Source organism: Liolophura sinensis, chromosome 6, assembly GCF_032854445.1.
Source record: "Liolophura sinensis isolate JHLJ2023 chromosome 6, CUHK_Ljap_v2, whole genome shotgun sequence".
NCBI classification, from domain to species: domain Eukaryota; kingdom Metazoa; phylum Mollusca; class Polyplacophora; order Chitonida; family Chitonidae; genus Liolophura; species Liolophura sinensis.
The window spans coordinates 16,830,154-16,849,761 of NC_088300.1; the positions used below are offsets into that span (position 1 = coordinate 16,830,154).

The window sequence follows — 19,608 nt, forward strand, 5'->3', positions numbered from 1 at the left end:
TTGCCTCTCTAGAACTCCATGCTTTCACAGTATATATTTACTGTTGTATATAGATGGATTCAAGGCAGGTTTAACAGTCCTCTAGCTGCCTACTTCCAAAGTACTAAAACTGTGATGATACTAGTGTAAATAATACATGTAACGTATGATCGGGATATCCATGGCACATGTCCTCTGACTTCACAATTACACATTACTGTGGTGTATTTTAAAGTCATTCCAACATCAGTCCTCACTTGGCACATGTCTAGAATTTTGTCTGGTTTCTCTGAATTATTCCTGAAATTCTATTAGTACCTATGCATGTATGCACATGCTGCTCCACAAAAGCACTGGTGTTTAAGCCTGTACATGTCTGGTTGCTGCTAAGTGCTGGCTATACATGTACAGTATGTAACTCCTGTGAGGCTGGTTTCAGGGGCTCAGCAGTAGTGTAATCCAATCTCCAAGCACTATCTCACTTCCACACTCTACCTGTACATGTATGAAGAGCACTTAACTCTTGCAGATACACCCTACTTTACGCTCGCTGGACACATAATGGATACAAATCTGGTGAAGAATCTACACAAATACACTTATGAGTACAACCTGAATGTACACAGACTTTACCGCCATGAAAGGCTTATTTTTAAACCTTATCGCATACACTGAAGGCTTCTGGATGATAAATATTTCCCCATGTACAAATAGATTTACACATTCCCTTTAAACCTTGACAAAAGCTTTCATATCATTTACACTTGACAAAGACTTCACCTTCAGTCCTTAGGCACTAGCTGTAGGGAAGTACTGGTACATGCATATGTACATAGAGTGTACATGTATGTGTGTACATATAACAGAATAAACAGGTCCTCATTTACAAGAATGAGCCACATGTATGTTCATATAATGTACATGCATCACGCATATAAGAGTTCATAACAAATTATTACATCCCAGCAACACTAAATGATTCATTAACACAAATCTATATATGAGCAGCTGAAGAGTATAATTAAGCTGAACGTGGCACTCATCACAGAATAGGGCAAACCATGAACTTCAGGAAATGTGAATAGAGGAATGCCCTAAATTACACATTAATTACATTCAGTTCCATTTATCCTCTACGGCAATGATCATTAACCAATAGTACATTACGTCTGCTGCATACGTGGTTATACAAGCATGCAGAAACAAATCAGTCCAAGGAAATCACTGAGAATATGAACTCGTCCTTACATATAGAGCTACATCTACATGAAATTAGATGTAACAGTACCTCATCTGCATTGGTGAACACTGCATGTATACATTTACTTACACATATTCGTGCAGGGTGATCAAGATTCATAACCATGACATTTTTACACGAGTGTAGTCTTCTAGATGCACAATTACTTGGAGACTGACTGACTGGTTTAATGCCATACAGTCTCACAGGAATGATGAGCTCATTGCATCATTGTTCAGAAATAAAGCCTTACAGCAAGGTTCTGTCAATCCATTCACTTCAATCTTGCCAATGCAAGTGGCACTGAGCCATAATCATTCATTCATTTGATCTTCCAAATGCAATTTGTTTTGTGAGCAAGGACACATCCCTGCAACATGTGAGCATATAAATGGCTTGTGGCAGTTATTTATTTATTTATTTTTATTTGATTGGTGTTTTACGCCGTACTCAAGAATATTTCACGTATATGACAGGGACCAGCATTATGGTGGGAGGAAACCGGGTAAAAACCAAGAGAAACCCACGACCATCTTCAGACTGCTGACAGACCTTTCCACACACGGCTGGAGAGGAATTCAGCATGAGCTGGACTTGAACTTACAGTGACTGCATTGGTGAGAGGCTCCTCGGTCAATGTGTCGCACTGGTGTGCCAACTACCTCGGCCCTTCCTTGTGCCAACTGTACATGTACATGTACATATACTGCAGGTATATAATATCAGGAAATATTGTTGTGCTCAGTGTAAGGTCATAGTAGAAAATGAAAAAGAAGGCCTTGTTCATACAACATGCTTACAAGATGCTTAACAAAGACAGTGTCAACAAAGATGTTGTATGTAAGCTGATATACTGTAATACGCCTTTTTAAAATTTTACTGACCCAAACACTAAGCAGATGACAATGTGAGAAAGGATACACTTTGTTGTCATGACTACAGTGGCTGTGGTGTTGCTGGTTATGTTGTTCATTTGCACCCGTGGCTAGGCGATGAGCTGTGACAACTGCAGCAGGTACATATGAAGCCTGAGTATTACAAGGAAGTGGCCAGTCAGCTGATGAAACTGCCTGGCTGACTGACTGACCAGGGCAATAGGCTGTTAGCCAGATGTGCAGGGCAGATGAAGGCAAGAGCGGGAAGACCAAGCCCTCTTACATGCTTCTACAGGTACGCAGCCATATCCTTCTGATATAACACAAGTACCATGTGCATGTACATGCACACACAGGAAAAGGCATAAAATACTGTTCATGCACAGACTTCCACATGTAAGAAAATAAAACAGAAGCAGTGCCCCAGTAGCTGCCTGGTTGTGTATTTAACATTCGATTCATTGACAAGAACATGTAACCATTGATCTTCACATGTTTTAACAGTCTAATATACAAGTACATGGATGCACAATATACATTGTATCTACAAGCAAAAATGCATGTAGACCCAAAATTACTCATGGAATGTACGTGTACATGCATTTAATGTAAAGTATTCCATGGATACCACAAGCCAACCAGATAACAGGGTTATTATCACAGGCGACATTTACGTTTTGATATCTAAGGCCCTTACAACATCCCAAAGGCCCTAACCTAGACAAAAATACCATTTTACCAGGTTTGCACCATGGACAGCACAAATAACTGTTTTCTACAGTACTTAACCAATTTCAGCATGTGAATATTCTGACTAATTATGGCTAGTGACACACTGGCCATAATGTAGACATATTGTGGGGTCACATACATATGTAATGCCTGCATATGTAGTATATACATGCATGTACACACCCAGATCATATGCTTACAATGTGCAATTTGTAAAATAAATGTTTACATTTTATTACTATGGTCATGTGTGTAAAATATTTTACTCAGCATTTCTGTTGCTATAGGCTGATGCAATAGTCTTTGGCAACAATCTCAAATGAGTGTACTACATGTACAGTGTCCTGGTATCAGAAATAAACCTCGTACCAGGATCAGAAAACTGTAATAGCTGCAATATATATACATATCTGTAGAAGCAGGTAGTACCTAATGTTAAGGCCAGCTTGACAGCAGTCGGCTTCTGTTACCCGCTTAACAACCAGTAGCCGCTCTGCGGAGGAGCCAGCCCTGCCTATCAGACATAAAATACCTCACGCATATTCAAGCTGGCCTCAGCAATACCATTGATCCCGATCGTTTAATTGTGTTGGGGGTTGAGGTAGCAGGCATTATGGCATCAAATCAATTTTCTCTCAATTTTAACTTCCATGATCAGCACAAACATACTGTAGTGATAATGTAGGCAGCAAACACATCAGAATCCCTTAGTAGCTTGTGACGGCTGCCTGTGTTTGTGTATTGGAGGCACAGCTGCAACACCTTGGCCTGTTGCTACATGGCTGTGTACCTACACAGATGTGGGAATGGATATATAGCTGCACACAGATGAGCATTAGCCAGTGCCAGCTTTAACTCTGTAACAGCTACACAAGAGGCATGCTTCAAGACATACCTGTATATATTTACCCTTGGCAAAGCTCCAGTACAAACTGCATGCAAGGCAGCTACACCGGCCGTCCCATCCGCAGAAGTCAACTCAACAGCGTGTAAAAAGACTTGTGATGTACACGTGCAGTGTACAAGCAAAATGTACATGTATTTTACAAAAACATAGCCACCAATTCTCACCACTCAGAAAATTAATGGAGTAAAAAAAACACACACACACATACATATCCAGGTTACAATCTCAGAGAAACACAAGAAAAGGAATGGTATATGCATTGCAGCTATTACTTATTTATGATTGTGTTGTTGAAGAGGGCTTTTGTGAAGAGCGAACTGCACAATTTGACAAAGTTACCCTCTATAAATCAAGGAACAGTATTTCTCAAAGTTGACTGATGGTTTTCCCACCCATCAAAGAAACTGTTTCTCAAGGATATCTTAGCTTGCACACAATCATGTAATAAACTACAAACATACACACATGCAGATATGTATGCTTATTCAGCATTATCAAGGACCATGCATTCAGCTAAAGGTGAACTGCAAAGCTTTTTGATCTGAAACTGAGGGCTATATCAAAATAAATACAAAATGGTACATTATTGTGCCCTTTTGTGTGTGTGTATGCAATATGTACCCTATGCTTGGCCAGAAATAAACCACATAAATCTTCATGACGTCATTAACATTTTAATAGCGTTTTAAACATGAATGCCGGACACCACCAATGACATTCTAATTACAAAGAGAGATAAGTGATGGACATTTTCTATACAATGTAACGTTTGACAACAGGCTACAAGGCATTTCACATCTAATGGATTCTGTTGGCTACTGGGGTGAAGAGATCATTCCAGAATTATACAGATACATGTAGCTCACAGCTCTTTTCATTAGGAAGCAAAGTAAACCCATGTGTGGGGACCAGACCAATATGCATCGACTGCCAAGGTGTGTGCTGGAGGTAATATAAGTTAGCCCGTAAAATTGTACACCAGTCTCAAAGGAGCAGTCAGTTGTTACAGGAAATGATATATGGAACAGCTAGCTATTCTATTACTGTGAATGTTAGAATTCCCATAGGAGAGAAGCAGCCTCTGACATATTCCTCCCATCCTTGCCCACCGACAAGTTCCTGTGCAACATCGACACATAAAGTCACCATTGCTATACATAATCCTGCTTTCATCCTGACACCAAAGTCCAATCCATGTTTGTCCACTGATACATTGATCCTCTATGCACACATTTGAAGTACATGCATCTGCACATCGATGCTTGCACAAAATACATGTGGCACAAATTTAATGACTATATTCTACAAAGGGTAACTACATGTGTTGAAAACAATAAGTAGTACCAAATTTATATGAGGATGGATGTACATACTAGTAAGGCCAACAGACAATTTGCAGTTTAAGAGCACTATGGGGTAGACATATTCCATTATCAGATAGCATACTTGTACATGTAGTATATAGAAGCTACATGGAGCACATCAATGACTCGTCTGTTAAATTTCTATAATACTATGACTGCTGAACAAAACCTGTACCGGTTCTGAGTAGCAAATTTGTCCTAATGCTGAACACATGAGTCCTTGATCTTCCCAGAAATGTTTATTCCGTGTTCAAATACATGTATTTACCATGTGTGAGCCTGCATATGCAACATACTCCATAGATAATTTATCTGTTAATCATTTTCTGACTGATCACTGCAACCCAAACATATATAGAGCAAATTTAAGGCGTAATTTTCAACGTCTAGTATGCAAACACTGAATGATGCATGTCAAAGGTAAACCTTAGGTCATAATGAAACGTTAATGTGAAGAGGACATAAACTGTGGCAGCATGTGAAAGCACTGGATCTGGCTACTGAGGAGGGATAACCCTATGCTTATGTACAGAAATTAACTTACAGCTACTCAGTACATTAGACACTGAAGCTCAAGTTACATGCAGATGTACAAGAAACATGATCTCAGAGAATGATCTAACGGAGTCCTCAAAACACAGCTCTGCCAATCCCACTGGTCCCACTTCAGCCATGCAACATTCACATGCAAACAACTACAAATGAATCAAAATCAAAAAATACAAATACCATCTTGTACATATCCAAGTACTGTGTAGTCCACAGAGCAGAAAAAGCAACTGTACGTATGCTCACATGGACATTCAGCACGTCTTGCTGGATGATGTCCTTTTTATGGAGGTATGGCTTGAAAAGTACTGTGTAGTCCAAAGAGTACAAAAAGCACATTCAACCCACCTTTTTGGACGATGTCCTTATTACAGAGAAAATGAAATGCATTATTTTTTCTTTCACAACTCTGGCAACTCCTCAGATGAAGCATGGATGAAAATCCAATAACGCGAAAAAAAAAGTGAAGTGTATAAGGAAAACCATGCTCAATCAAATATTGAATCAATGTGACAAGGATGAAAACTGAACCTTGTAGACGGTATAAATGCAAATAGCAGCCTATGTTGATAGGGCAGTTAAACCTGAGGACTGACAATGAAGTGCTATGAAGCCCTTGGTCAAAGTGAGCTTGAAATGGCAAGCACTAAAGTGGACGGCAGTCATATACATGTATAAACCTCAGTAATGATTCTCGCCTCTGACAGTAAAGAATTTCTGGTAGCTGATTGGAAGAAGCTTCAGAAATACCCTGTGTTCTGAGCCCAAAGAGCCTGGAGGAACTCGCACGCATGTTTCAACCTTCTGTACAGCAATCCCAGCTAAAGTTATGTAACCGACTTCATTAGAGAACACACAGGTACCACAAAATGTGCTTGGAAGAAACCTTAAAACACTGTCCTAGACAAGAGGAAAAAATCAACACAAAAAACAAAACACATCACTGTCATGCTGCTCAGTTTTAATGGATTGCTGTTCTCAGTGTAGAAAAGCCTGTAAGATTCCGATGTCCATAAATATACATGCTTGTCCGTGTATCCCAGTTCACTGTGAATGTACATGTACATACAAATACCGCACTTACCAGACTCAAGATATCAATACACTGTACCTGATGTTTTAATCACCTCTGAAGCATTAAAAAATGGCAGAAATGACCAAAGAGTAGTGGTTTCCTCTATAAGCCTGGTTGGCAGCATTGAATGTCATCACGAAAAATTTCACAACTAAGGAAACTAAGCTAACAAATTCCTGATCAAGCAATTGAGATTCCAAATCATAAACTGATTACACACTTGTCTGACCGTTAGACAGATTTAACCATAAAATCAGGCACAATGGGTGACATTCCATTATGACCCTGGCAATGTTGGTTCGTTTGTGTATATCACCGTTAACCATTCACCAAAGGTGCCACCAGTGGTGTCAGTGTCGCCCATTTACTTCTTACCAAGCAAGGCTCCATGTCTAGATATCTAAAGATTGGGATATCCAGATATTGCTGCCTAGGGCATGCATGGACAGGATCAAACCAGCAATAATGGCAATGTTAATTGTATTTAGATGCAGATACTTTTGGAGTTCCTTGCATCTGCCAATGTTACCGGATGTCATATGCTGTGTAAATGTGCATTTATATATATGGTATATGTATTTCTGGGTGCCTGTACCAATATACATAAATGTACAGTACACTTCATCTTTGTAATAAAAAGATGCTATGTCTACACACAATATATACAATGTCTAAAAGAGGATGTTAATTATGCACATTGCTGCACACTGGGGGTGGGCCTCCTTTCCTATTCCACTTTCTATTACATCTACTTGTGTTTTCTTTTCACACAACACAATGAAAGTTATGTATACTTAAATGCATAAACAGATCAGAATTTTTTCGCCCTAAAACTGGTGACTCAAACATGTACACATCGATGTAACTGTATGCAAACCTATACATCAAATATACATGTAGACATAGGTAGTTTGCCAGAAACTGCTTTTCTGGACCCCTCAGTGTAAACAGAGCAGGATGGTTCAAACTGCAGACTTCCCAGTTACCACACCTATTTCCACACTTACATAAATATAACAACTGTGGCAGAGACAGGTCCTGTCTGTGTTACTCAATTTAAGACTTTCTATCTACTAGGGTGGTACACAGCCTTCAGTTTTGACTGACAACCCTGAATGGCTCAAGGATCATACCACTGACTATCCAAGCTCAAAAACAAGTTCATTTAAGATTCCAATCCATGTGATAACCTATTTGTTAGGCACAATGAATAATTGGGCAGAGGTTATTTAAACCATGATTTGTAAAACCATGGCAAGGTGCATATCAAACCTACATGAAATAGCCAAAGTAAAGTATGAGCTGGGCCAAGTATAGGGAACTTTCATTTACATGTACAACTGAAATTTATTGTCATTGAAATCTATGACTTATACCCAACATCACTCAACTTTTGATGAGTCAACAAGAGTCAACTTGAAGTTGAGTCAACAAGCTGAGCCGTGTTGAATAGTCTGGGTGGGTTCTTCAACTCCGTTCAACAGAACTCAACACCATCCAACTTGGCTGAATCGGAAATGTGCATGTGTATTTTCTGTCAAGTTGAGTCAAGTTGAGTGAATGTAGCCAATAAGCGGGCGTGACCATCTTAATTCAAGCGACCTTGGCAAAATGGCAGCGCCAAAGGTGAAAGACAGAAACTGGTCTCTCGATGAGACTTGTTAATACAGGAGTACGGCCATGGCAATAAGCACAGCCCATACACCCACGAAACGATTCTTCAGGCTGCTCCTCATTGTGTCTTATGCACTGGAGTTAAAGATGGATATTTCCCTCCAATTTATCTAAAGTTAGGTAAAAAAACACAGCTCAACTTGGTTCAACACATGACAACAGTGTTGGATAATGGTGACCTATCTAATTTGTGTGGACGGGACACTCAACTTCCCTCAACAGCATTCAACTTGATCTTGAGTCAACAAAATTGAAAGATCTGGACAAGGCTTAAATATTAACTAACTTTCCCCATTAAATAAAAAAAAAAAAAAAAAAAGGAAACTGAGATCACAAACAATATCACCCTAAGGTAACTGACATACATGGATGTCCAGAAACAAAAACTGATGATGCAAAAATGGATGTTTGCTGATGCTTTCAGTAGCAGCAGCAGTAAAATCATACTGATGGGCTCCAAGAAATACAGATGTACATGTGCTATTAAATGTGTAAAAATACCGTAATGACCTGAAATATTCGACTGAAATGTCTGTAATGTGGCAGAGCAATAAAAAATAGTATCATACTATCAGTATACATGTATCTGATCTCTTAAACTCAATTTCTGTTACATTTAAGACTGATTTATTCAGTTCTTGAAGTACACTGCATAATGTTTTCAGATCTTGTTAAATGATCATTAGTCAATGCCTTCAAAAATTGTTACTTGCAACAAGCTCCACAGCTTGTACTGATGTTAGTTAAAAACAGGGCAACCTGAGGTCTGTTATTTCTTGAGATAATAACCATGTGGCAGGGAGACTTGGAACTGAGTAAAGCAAGCACAGATACATTAGGTGCACATGGTCTGGTCACACATCAAAATCAGCAATGTTAAATATGTTATTTAACAAAGCCATTTCTTTCAAGTCAGTGTGCAGTGTACAAAGTCAATGCAACAACATTGGGTTAACAGTGTTGGCAAAAGTGGTGATAAACAAATATTTAGAATTTAAAATACTGTTTACATTTTATCCAAGAACACTTTGATCTTGGATCTCATAATCTATTGACAGTGCTGATTCATGGAGCTTGCATGCTCCTTTATATAATTTGATGCCAATCAAATGGGAACATATATACATGTATGCAAACTGAATAAAGCAACATACATTTTTCACTCTTTCACTTACTGCCAACAGAAATATTGAGCTTTAGAGTACAACACTGATCGTTAACAAATTTAACGTGGCCCAACATTCATTATAATTTTAATCATTTGACACTTGGCTTGATGTTACTCTAAGTTTATTAAAATGAATAAATGTGGAGAAAGTGTATCACAGAATTGCTCTGGATGTCTTTCCCTTCTTGACTGGCTCTTGGCAAAATAAGCTATTATGCTTTTCAAACCAAAAATGCACAATAAAACTCAGTGAGACTTCATTACAAAAACATTGTACTATTGCATGAAGGGTGGAAATATTAATTTTCTGTGAGTTAACTGATCATGCAGCCAAATCCCAAAAATACCAGACAAATTTCACTTTCGTAGGTCAATTATAACAGACAAGTGTAGTTTCATAATTTAAGATAGTGAGCAATTTTTACCTGCACTCGCTATAAATCTTCACTGTTATGAAAAGAAATCAGGTTTATAAAAACTTTTTTTATCTGGAATCTCCCCATGATACATGTAATATTTTGCTTGTTTAGTTGGCTAGGAAGGCAAAGATTCAACATTTCCCCTTTCTGTTTTAAACTCTGCTGTCTTTTCTATTAGCATCAAATACAGTACATCTACACACCTCTAGTACATGTACGTGTATGTACATGAAACCATATACAAGTACATGTACATGCACATAGTTTTACACTGCATCAGACAAAATAGTCCGCTTTTCACTGGACAACAACAGTCATGGGGGGCATAGATATATTCTCGAATCCTGCAGATGACGTCAAATAGATCTGCTGAGTAGGCAACCTCCCTTTGTTGGGGTCCAACAATGGCCTCATCTCTGAAGCCATTCACCTATACATCGGTGTTCTGCACTGAACTGATGGGTGTTTGTTGCTTGGTAGCTCAGTGATGGGATATGCATCTACATATGGTGTCCATAATCCTCATATATTTGTGAATCCTATCACTGAGTAACCATGTAACTATTAATACACTTTATAGATGTCCTGTGCATGTATTTACACATAAATGCTTGTTTCCTGTACATGATCTCTGTCTGAACTTAAAGTATATTTCTATAAGCGCTGCATTTTTTAAATATCTTATGTGGAGTTCACTGTGCATTTATACTGGCTACAAAGGGCTGACTTTCTGATGGTTATAAATCCATCCCTGTGTAGATATTATATACACACTGCGTAAATAACTATTAATATTTCACTGCAAATACATGTACTGTAAAGGAACATACCCAAGGCAAAGAACATCACTGTCGTGTGATGTTTCCAAGTGACTAATCAAAGCAGGCTTCTGGCAACACAGAAAAATAACTGCTGCAAAACAAACATTTACGTGGACATACTACTACTGTACATGTATGTAGGTCTGAATTTCAAAATATAAATAGATGAAGAGACACAACTACATAGTACATGTTCAACTTAAAAAGCATATATACATATATCAAAAAGTCTGCACAAGTATTTGATGTTTATCTAAATGTACACACAGTGTAAAGAGCATGTGCATTAGGAAAATGCAGCCTAGAGCTGAAGAGTACAAGGAGTTCATTACTGAACCTTGAATGAGAAAAAAGATGCACATATATTTAGGGTTCTCATCCATGTAAGAGAACACTTTAACGTAATGAAATAGTTAAGGATTTTCAAGGACCTAACTAATACAGGGGCAGTGGAACATCACAAAATTTATGCAGCTGAAGCACCATAGACACATGTACAAAGAAAAAAATAAGAAAGACAAACATTCTAAAAATTCAGAACAGTTTTGAAAGTTGAAAAGAAAAGCTGGAATCCAACACTGGGCATTTGGCAATGATGGACAATTCACTCCAAGTAGCCAGGTTATGGAAGTCCTTAACGGATTTGGTCCATCATTAGCCTTGAAAGCGTCACATGATATTTTAGCTGTGACTTCAAAACACTTCAACAGCAGCTCTTGATTACTAGGCTTCTTATGGTGGATAGAAAGACACTGCTGCAATAAATTAGATTTTGACGTTATTATATGCATTAAAGTGGAGCATTCTGAACCAATTGGACGGTCACACATTTGGAATTGAGAATGGCTATGTTAACAATGCCTACATGGTGGGCAGGAGGCTGCAGTAATTTGTCAGGTTGAGCTGTCAACTAAATTATTTCAAACAGTCACTTCCTTAGAAAGAGAACATTTTGAAAACACTGTGCAACCAGCTGATTAAGGAAACATCGCCAAGACAGAAATTGTTCCAAATGAAAATGTTTTGACCTGCATTCCATACATTCCCTGAAAACTTGATAAACTGTAAAACTCTGTTGAAAATGGAACAGAGCTATGTCAACTCTTCAGTGGAGTATCTGGAGTTGTCTGTTGTAATTTGCTCTATCAAATTTTGCGTGATAACATAAATGTACACCTCAGCTGGAACCACACAGCAAAGTTTAGTACCCATGATACAGGAGTGCTCCTGCAAATAAGTCTTGTGACATCATGCAAGATAAATAAACTGGCAAAATGGTGTAAATAAAATGTGTGGCAATATGTAGGCACTGATAATGGGGGTTATTTGATATTTATTCTGTATAAAAGCATTGTAGTACATTTTTAACACTTTTGAAACACTTTTAATTCTTTGGGAATTAATTCAAGATTTATTCAAAAATAAATTTTTTTCATGGATTTCAAAGGCCAGTGGGAACCTTGTGTACTTAAAATACATGTATCTCAAATACATGTACCTAAAATGACAAGACAAAGGTAAATGTAAATACAAATGTACATGTACGTGTGGCCTACTGCACAGAATATTAATCGTTGAAGACGGCTTGTGCTTGGCCACCATAGTGTGCAACTCTGTACATCACGTGTCAGAAAGTCTGTCACTAACTTGCCAAAGGCCAATGCTTTACCAAGGGCACTCAGATTTCCTCCCATCATATATACTGCCAGTGAAAAATTCTTAAGTATTAAATCAATTAAAATAAATGCACTTATTCATGTAAATCCTACTACTAAAATCTGGCATATGATTAATCTAAACAAAAAAGTTTGGTCATCTTCACACATTGATCTGTTGATCACTCTACCAAAAATTGCTTAGAAATACATGCATAATGAACACCCCATGACAGTCATGACGCATTTTAAATGCGTTGCCATGGCATCTAGCTTATCCTGGCCATTAGGCCACACCGTAGACATGTCATAGTACTATCCTCTTCTAGCATTGGGTTTTCCTAAAAAGAATATTACGGTGAAGCTAGGGTCTGAGTTCTGCATGGCTTAGGGCTACATGAAAACAATGAATATCCATCAGGAACAAAATTCAATTCAATCTCATAGCTAATGATGATTAATTAATTAGAAGTTCATGTACAAAGGGGAATGTATAACATCAGCATGTACATGTTATACAGTATTCTATCCACACAATCCAGGCCATAGAACATTCAATGCATTAGCAACACCACAAGAGAAGCGAGTCAAGCTCAATACACGACAGCTTGACATTTGGAAGATAGTGCTGGCAGTGATCTGAAATTTGGTCCATTTACCATTAGATCAGAATGTAGATTACTATACAAGTATGACATTTCACAAATTCCAAAAGAGCTACATATACAAGTATATCTGCAATGAACCATAGGTACTTATGGTACTCAATGAACCATAGGTACTTATGGTACTATGCATTCACCAATAATTAGTAGCTTTCAGTCTGGGAGCTATACAGTTTGAAAATGAGCTGAATTCAAAACTCAGCCTGAATCCACCATGTACATAGTGTGTCATTAAATTTTTATAAAATTAAAGAAATATTTAATACTTTGAAATTAAATAATAAATTAAACCATCCAATCACCTTGACAGCAAATAAATAAGTCTGATAACATTACACAATGATCCTTTAATTGACACCACTATCTTATTCAGGATACAATTTAAGTACAGGACAGGTGTTACTGCTGGGACCTTTAAAGCAGTAGGTGTAAGAACTGCCACAAAGACATGTACAGTGATAGCCGGATAAGAGTAAGGCTTTCGTCATTTACTTTTGGAGGGGTGTTTTTCTACGACGTACATGTACATATGGTTATTTCACAAGTAATATGCAAACAAAACATGTGTACTATCACAGAAAATCCAAATGCAAAGTATGCTGTTTGTGTTTTATCTAGAGGGTTTATACATTTTCTTTTTTTCTTCACCACTGGTTGTTTGTGCACCTCAAGTACATGCAGGATTACCACTGACATGCATTGTACATGTAATTTAGATATCAAGAGTACTCAATGCTGGTACAAAACAAAATGTGTGTTGAAATGATCTTGTGTTATATTTGCCATATTTCTGCATGCATACATGTAGATAAGTGCTGGAGACAAGAAACACAAAATCAACTGAATATGGCCCTCAGGGACTACTGTCCTTACCCATGTTAATGATGTTAGGTCGAATGTTCAAAGACAACCCCAGGCAATATTAATAATCAGCTAGCAATCTGAGAACCTTTATGGAGGGAAATGAAGACTGGTAAACAGATTTCATCTCAAGAAGTTTAATGCCAGAGCTGAATATTAGAAATTTATCCAGAAAACAAATGCAGGCATGACTAGAATTTGAAACTAGCTATGTTCATTTCAGTTTTATTCTCAAAGCATTTTAAAAAGACTGTCTGATTTGTTGGACTGTTTAGAAATAAGTTTGTATCCTACAAGAGTTTGAAAATACTTACTCAGATTCATCATTTTCAAAGGTTAATTCTCCTTCACACTCCTGATAGTCTTTTCCAGCTTTTGCTGTCCCATCAATGGCTCTGTAGCCTATTTTAACACATCCTCGTGCTCCTGATGATCTTAGTACCTTTACTTCGGCCTCTCCACAAGACTCGTGCACAGTCATCTCACTATCCTCAAATAGAAATATTCCTGGATGGTCATCATCCAAGATCATGACAGTGGCCAAGGAAGGGTTGGACAGTTGTACCTTGCAGTCTGTTGGTGAGGGTGTACTATTGCTGTCCAACATGCCATCAGAATCGCCAATCCTCACATTACTTAACCTCACATAGAAATGCTCATCCTCCTCAAATATCTCATCATCCAGAATAGTAACCGGAAACTGCTTATGCACCTCCTGTGAATGAAACACAAGTGTACCTTCTGCATAGACAAAGTCTGATCCCGCATTAGCAGTACCATCCTCTGTCCTATAGTCAACATAAACGGTTTTATTTAAGTCTCCCCCCTCACGGGACACAGTGAGGTAGAATGTGCCAATATTTTCCATGACAGTGTAATGGCCAGGATCAAAGAAGATTTTGGTAATATTATCATCAGATTTTAGATCCAGCTTAACATCTTGTAGACTCGCTCTCTTTTCAATTTTAGCTTTCTTGATGACATTGCCTCCTCCAGTAAGTTTTCGCGTAGCTTGAATGCGATAAAAAGCTCTACTTTTAGGACCTTTATTAACAGCTTCAAACTCTGCTCTTTCTTCTAATGTTTTCATGTCAATATTTGGAAACTTCTTTCTCAAATCGCGCAAAATTTCAATGTATTCTAGTCGATGCTGCTCAAACTCCTTGATTTCTTCATCCTCTGGATTTGAGTCGCGAAATTGGACATCATCCCCAACGTGATTTGAGGTGGCTTTACCATCTGCCAACTCAGTGTCTCCCTCAGTCTGAATCACAACAGCTTTGTTTCTCGAGCTACGGTATTTCTTTGAAAGGAATTTATAGAAGAAAATTCTCTTATCAGCTATGTATGCTGTGAGGACAGTTAAAGGGAAGAAGAGAAGAGTTAGTATTGCTTCCCAAAGCTCAACCTCTTCTGGACTGGACACAGAAATGATGAAATATAACCACAGATAAGCAAATATACTCCAAGATGCTGTGATGAAAAAAACACGCAAATGTTTAATGCGCCTTGTCTCACCAGCTGGGATGACATAAACACAAAGAGCTGTAATCACAAATAAGTTGAAGGCAGCACTTCCTACAATTGTGCTTGGGCCCAACTCCCCTGCCTTGAAGCCTCTCCCACAAATCTCAATAATAGAGAGTAAAATTTCAGGTGCAGATGATCCCAAAGCCATCAAAGTCAAATTGGATACAGTTTCATTCCATATTCTGACACTCACAATAGCAGTTTGGCCATTGGGTTTTTTAACCACTATTTCTTTCTCTTTTGATGTGATGACCTCAATGGCTGCCATGAATCTGTCTGCAATGATGGATACCCCAAGGAACATGTAGATCATAGCTGCCATGTAGACTGTGGCACGGGCAGCCCGGTCACCATCACTCAGGTTGCCCACTGGCTTCCATAAAGGTAACATAATACCTTTCTCACACTCAGTTTTAGTGAAACAGGCTGTGCTATTCGCAGCCTCTGCATAACTGTTAGACAGACAACACAGCAGGATGATGGTCAAAATGAGGTAAGTTGAAATTGGCATCTTACTGCCCCAGCGCAGGGCTTTATCTGATGAAGTTCTATGGGCCATTGCTAAGTGTTGTTCTATGTTCCTGAAACTGATATAAGATTGAATCATTACATTGCAATCACAAATACACACAAAAATAGCATAAAAAAAAAAACAAATACAATACGAAAAACAAAAATCACATACACAAACTTACCAAAACTTAATACTAACATCAAAAGTAATATTATCTAAGGTTATATAAATTACTTGAAAATTGATGTGCGGAAATTTTTAATAAATGTCGACCATGGAACATGTGGTGTGTGGAAACCATTAGACAAATTTATGTTATCCCTAAACCGCCTTGCTTTTGATGAAATATCATGTCAGTGTCACTAGGACTGACATATTCATTATTGTGGCCATTCTGGTCATTAAACAGAATACATTTTATTTCCAACTATACACTATAGTTTGTGCATAACTGGAATGATGCACTATACAGACACATGTTCGGATTTGTAATATAACAATTTGTTAGCACAAGACACATGTACATCTAGGTATTATTCATTGAGTGTGGAGCAAGAGTTGACTATCATCTATTGATCACACATGTTAATCACTCCTAAATTTCTAAAGGCGATTAATTTGTTTTCATCTCGGATTTCCTTGGGCCTCAAATGTACAATTTTCCTTTCAGGAAGCATGTATATGTATGCCATATAGCCCCTGTGATAGTTAAAAGGCATAGTTATTATGCCTTTTTATGTGAAGTTGTGTGACTATGTATTCATTCAATATTAAGAAAATCTATTATTCTCACGCTTTAGATGTACATGTTTATATTTTACATGCCTAAACTGAACAATTAATTAACAATTAATTGGTTTCACAAGTTACATCATATGTTTCAATCTTTTAAAGTCAGACTGTATATTACATTCAGCGTGTGGTATAACTGTGTTACAATAAATCATGTATGGATTGAACAAAGCACTCAATGCGTGGGTGGATACCACAACAGCTCATAAACTTAGTTGCTGGTTGTCAATATTAAACAAAAAGACACAATAATGGGTTTAATAACTGATCATTACTAAGTCAATTATTACTGGAATAATGAATGTCTTGTCAGTAATCTTTTAAAACTACATGCACATGTACACAGAGGTAGTGTATCTAAACCTGTATTGTGTCAATAAAATCAATTCACCATTCTGAATAAGCGGTAACAGCTACATGCTGCTGCACCACAATGTTTTGGGTGTATGGTCTAGGTCAGTCTGACCAGGAGATATGTGTAGTAGTACCAAACATTTTCAGAAGAATACAAATCCAGTCTGACACACAGGACTGGCAAAGGCAGATGCAACCAATACTCAGCCCTACTGAAGATGTAAGTGCACATTAGTAGACAGAAATATCATGTTACAGTAACCTGTTTTCACATGCGTTAACATGAGTTAGTCACTGAGGTAATGTCACTAATAGACCCAATATTTAATTATTAATAAGGTTAGAGCTTTTTCCATTAGAACTGTTTTCCTATCATAACATTTATCACTGTACGTACAGTACATCAAAAATTCACACATGCCAATAAGGCATTGTAAAACTAGATAAATAATAAATTCCTATGTACAGGTATGTAAAATCTTATTCAAGGGCCCATTTTGGTAGGATTTGCAGCACTAGAAAGATAATACTACATACCTAAGAAAACTGTCTCCTATGCATAAGCAGAATACTCGCACAAAAAAAAAAGTTGTCGACTATGCCCCGTGCCTGACAGAGTAATCCACAGGGTTTCATTCATTTACACGATACAAACCAATCTAGTTCAGTTAGTATACATGTATAGGTAACATCCCATGAAAATAAATAGAGCTTGCCAAATGCAATTTTTATGGTTGAGAGACGGTGCATGTCTAGTAACAAATGGATGAAATAACTTCAAGAACTCTGGTTTCTCATAAAAAACTATTCCAGCGTGACCACATGGAGCTTTAAACCACATGCCTTCTGCTGAGATGTTAGGTCTTACTGAGCTGCCTTGACAGTGTGTGGTTAATATGTGTATGTCTGTTATCACATTTATACATGTAGGCCTACTCAGTAACCATGCCTTCTACACAAAACACCAAGTCTCACACACAGTACACGAGTCTAGTCAGTTAACATGGTCAACAATTTCCAGCAATATGGTCTCGTAGGTAAATACCAGAAAGGTCGAAAAGAGACATGGACGATGAAATTGCATCAATTATTTTACTGAAGCTCATTTGAGTTGAACACGCACACATATTCAGAATTTCAGCGGTCACACAAAAATAAAAAAAAAAATGTTTTTTCCCCGTGTAAGATTAATGAAACCCACCCCTTAAAACAATTTCAAATCAAATAAAAGAACACGACTTCTCAAAACCTTTTTTCCCCGCGAGGAAAAAAAAAACACACACCCCCCAAAAAAAACAACAAAAAATGAACGAAACAGTTTAACCACAAACGGTATCATATCTGTCAATGGTCTTACCTACACAGATCTCTAAATTAACCAACGCCGAAGCGTGGTGCAGGCGACACAAGTTGAGAACAGCTACTTCAGCGACTGCATTTAGCATGTTAAATCCATCCATTACCGGTTGTCGAAATCCAAGGGTAATTTTGGACATTTATATTCTTCCAATGCATAGCCCAAAGCAACCACAATACTGTCAACCTCTACCAAGAATAAATGAGAAACAACAGCAGCATCTCTATGATCACATCTAGTAGCCCGAGTATGGCTGGCAGCAGCCGGCAAGAGCATTCTGGGTACTGAAGCTCACAGAGGGTCTCGAGTGGGGTACCCGGGCAATTTTGGAACAGTTATGCTTCATACATAAAACATACCGTTGACCATTAAATAAAATACTTGTCGTATAACATTATTAAACAAAAATGTTGTATTGTGGACGTTTCAGATTTTTGTTTGCAGATTTTATGTATAGTATAATCTGCCGATATTCAGCATGGTGGCGACCCCCGCTGCTAACCAAAATCAATGTTTCTTTGTCGACGTAGGTAATAGGCCTGCGTATACACATGGCAGATGTGTATGGTCAACGCCCAGCAGAGAAGATTGCATTATAGCTGCAAGGCAAAGTATCGCTGAGACAGGTGATGTCACCGGGTCAGATAATACGGTTAAGTGCTGTCGAGATTTCAACGGAAATAACTGGCCTGTGGTTTGCGCATATAGGACATTAATTATAGATATTAGGACGCTTAGTGGAGGTATATTTCTGCCCTTACCGGAAGAAAAAAAATAAGCGAAACCAAAGTTAGTATCGTAGGCCTATAGAGTAAAATATTAAAAATCCATAACCGTACGTAAACGTATTACGTACATAATGCCCACGTAGCACTGTAGTTGTATGGGCTATAACATAAGCTACATTTTTCTGACTTGAACTGATTGTGGTCATATAATATGTAATAGTAGCCCACATACATCTGGCCTATACAAAATACATGTAACAGTACTAAAAGTGACACTGTATTTAGGTCTACACGTGTTACGCATTATATCTAGGCCTATACGTACTCCACTATTATAGTGTACAACACT

General features: G+C 37.9%; 1 protein-coding gene across 2 annotated transcripts in view; it reads right to left on the minus strand.

The window, feature by feature from the left end:
- The window catches only part of LOC135469169 (sodium/calcium exchanger 1-like), a 33,299-nt gene extending 14,527 nt beyond the window's left edge, over positions 1-18,772 (minus strand). The window contains exons 1-2 of one of the 2 annotated variants that reach the window (XM_064747712.1): positions 18,536-18,772; positions 14,299-16,101 (exon numbers count right to left, since the gene is read on the minus strand). In XM_064747712.1, the coding sequence (XP_064603782.1) occupies positions 14,299-16,073 (1,775 nt within the window). In that variant the 5' untranslated portion in view covers positions 16,074-16,101; positions 18,536-18,772. Of the gene's footprint in view, positions 1-14,298; positions 16,102-18,531 lie in introns of both variants that reach the window. The other variant, XM_064747711.1, reaches the window with a different exon arrangement.
- Positions 18,773-19,608: the final 836 nt, after the last annotated feature.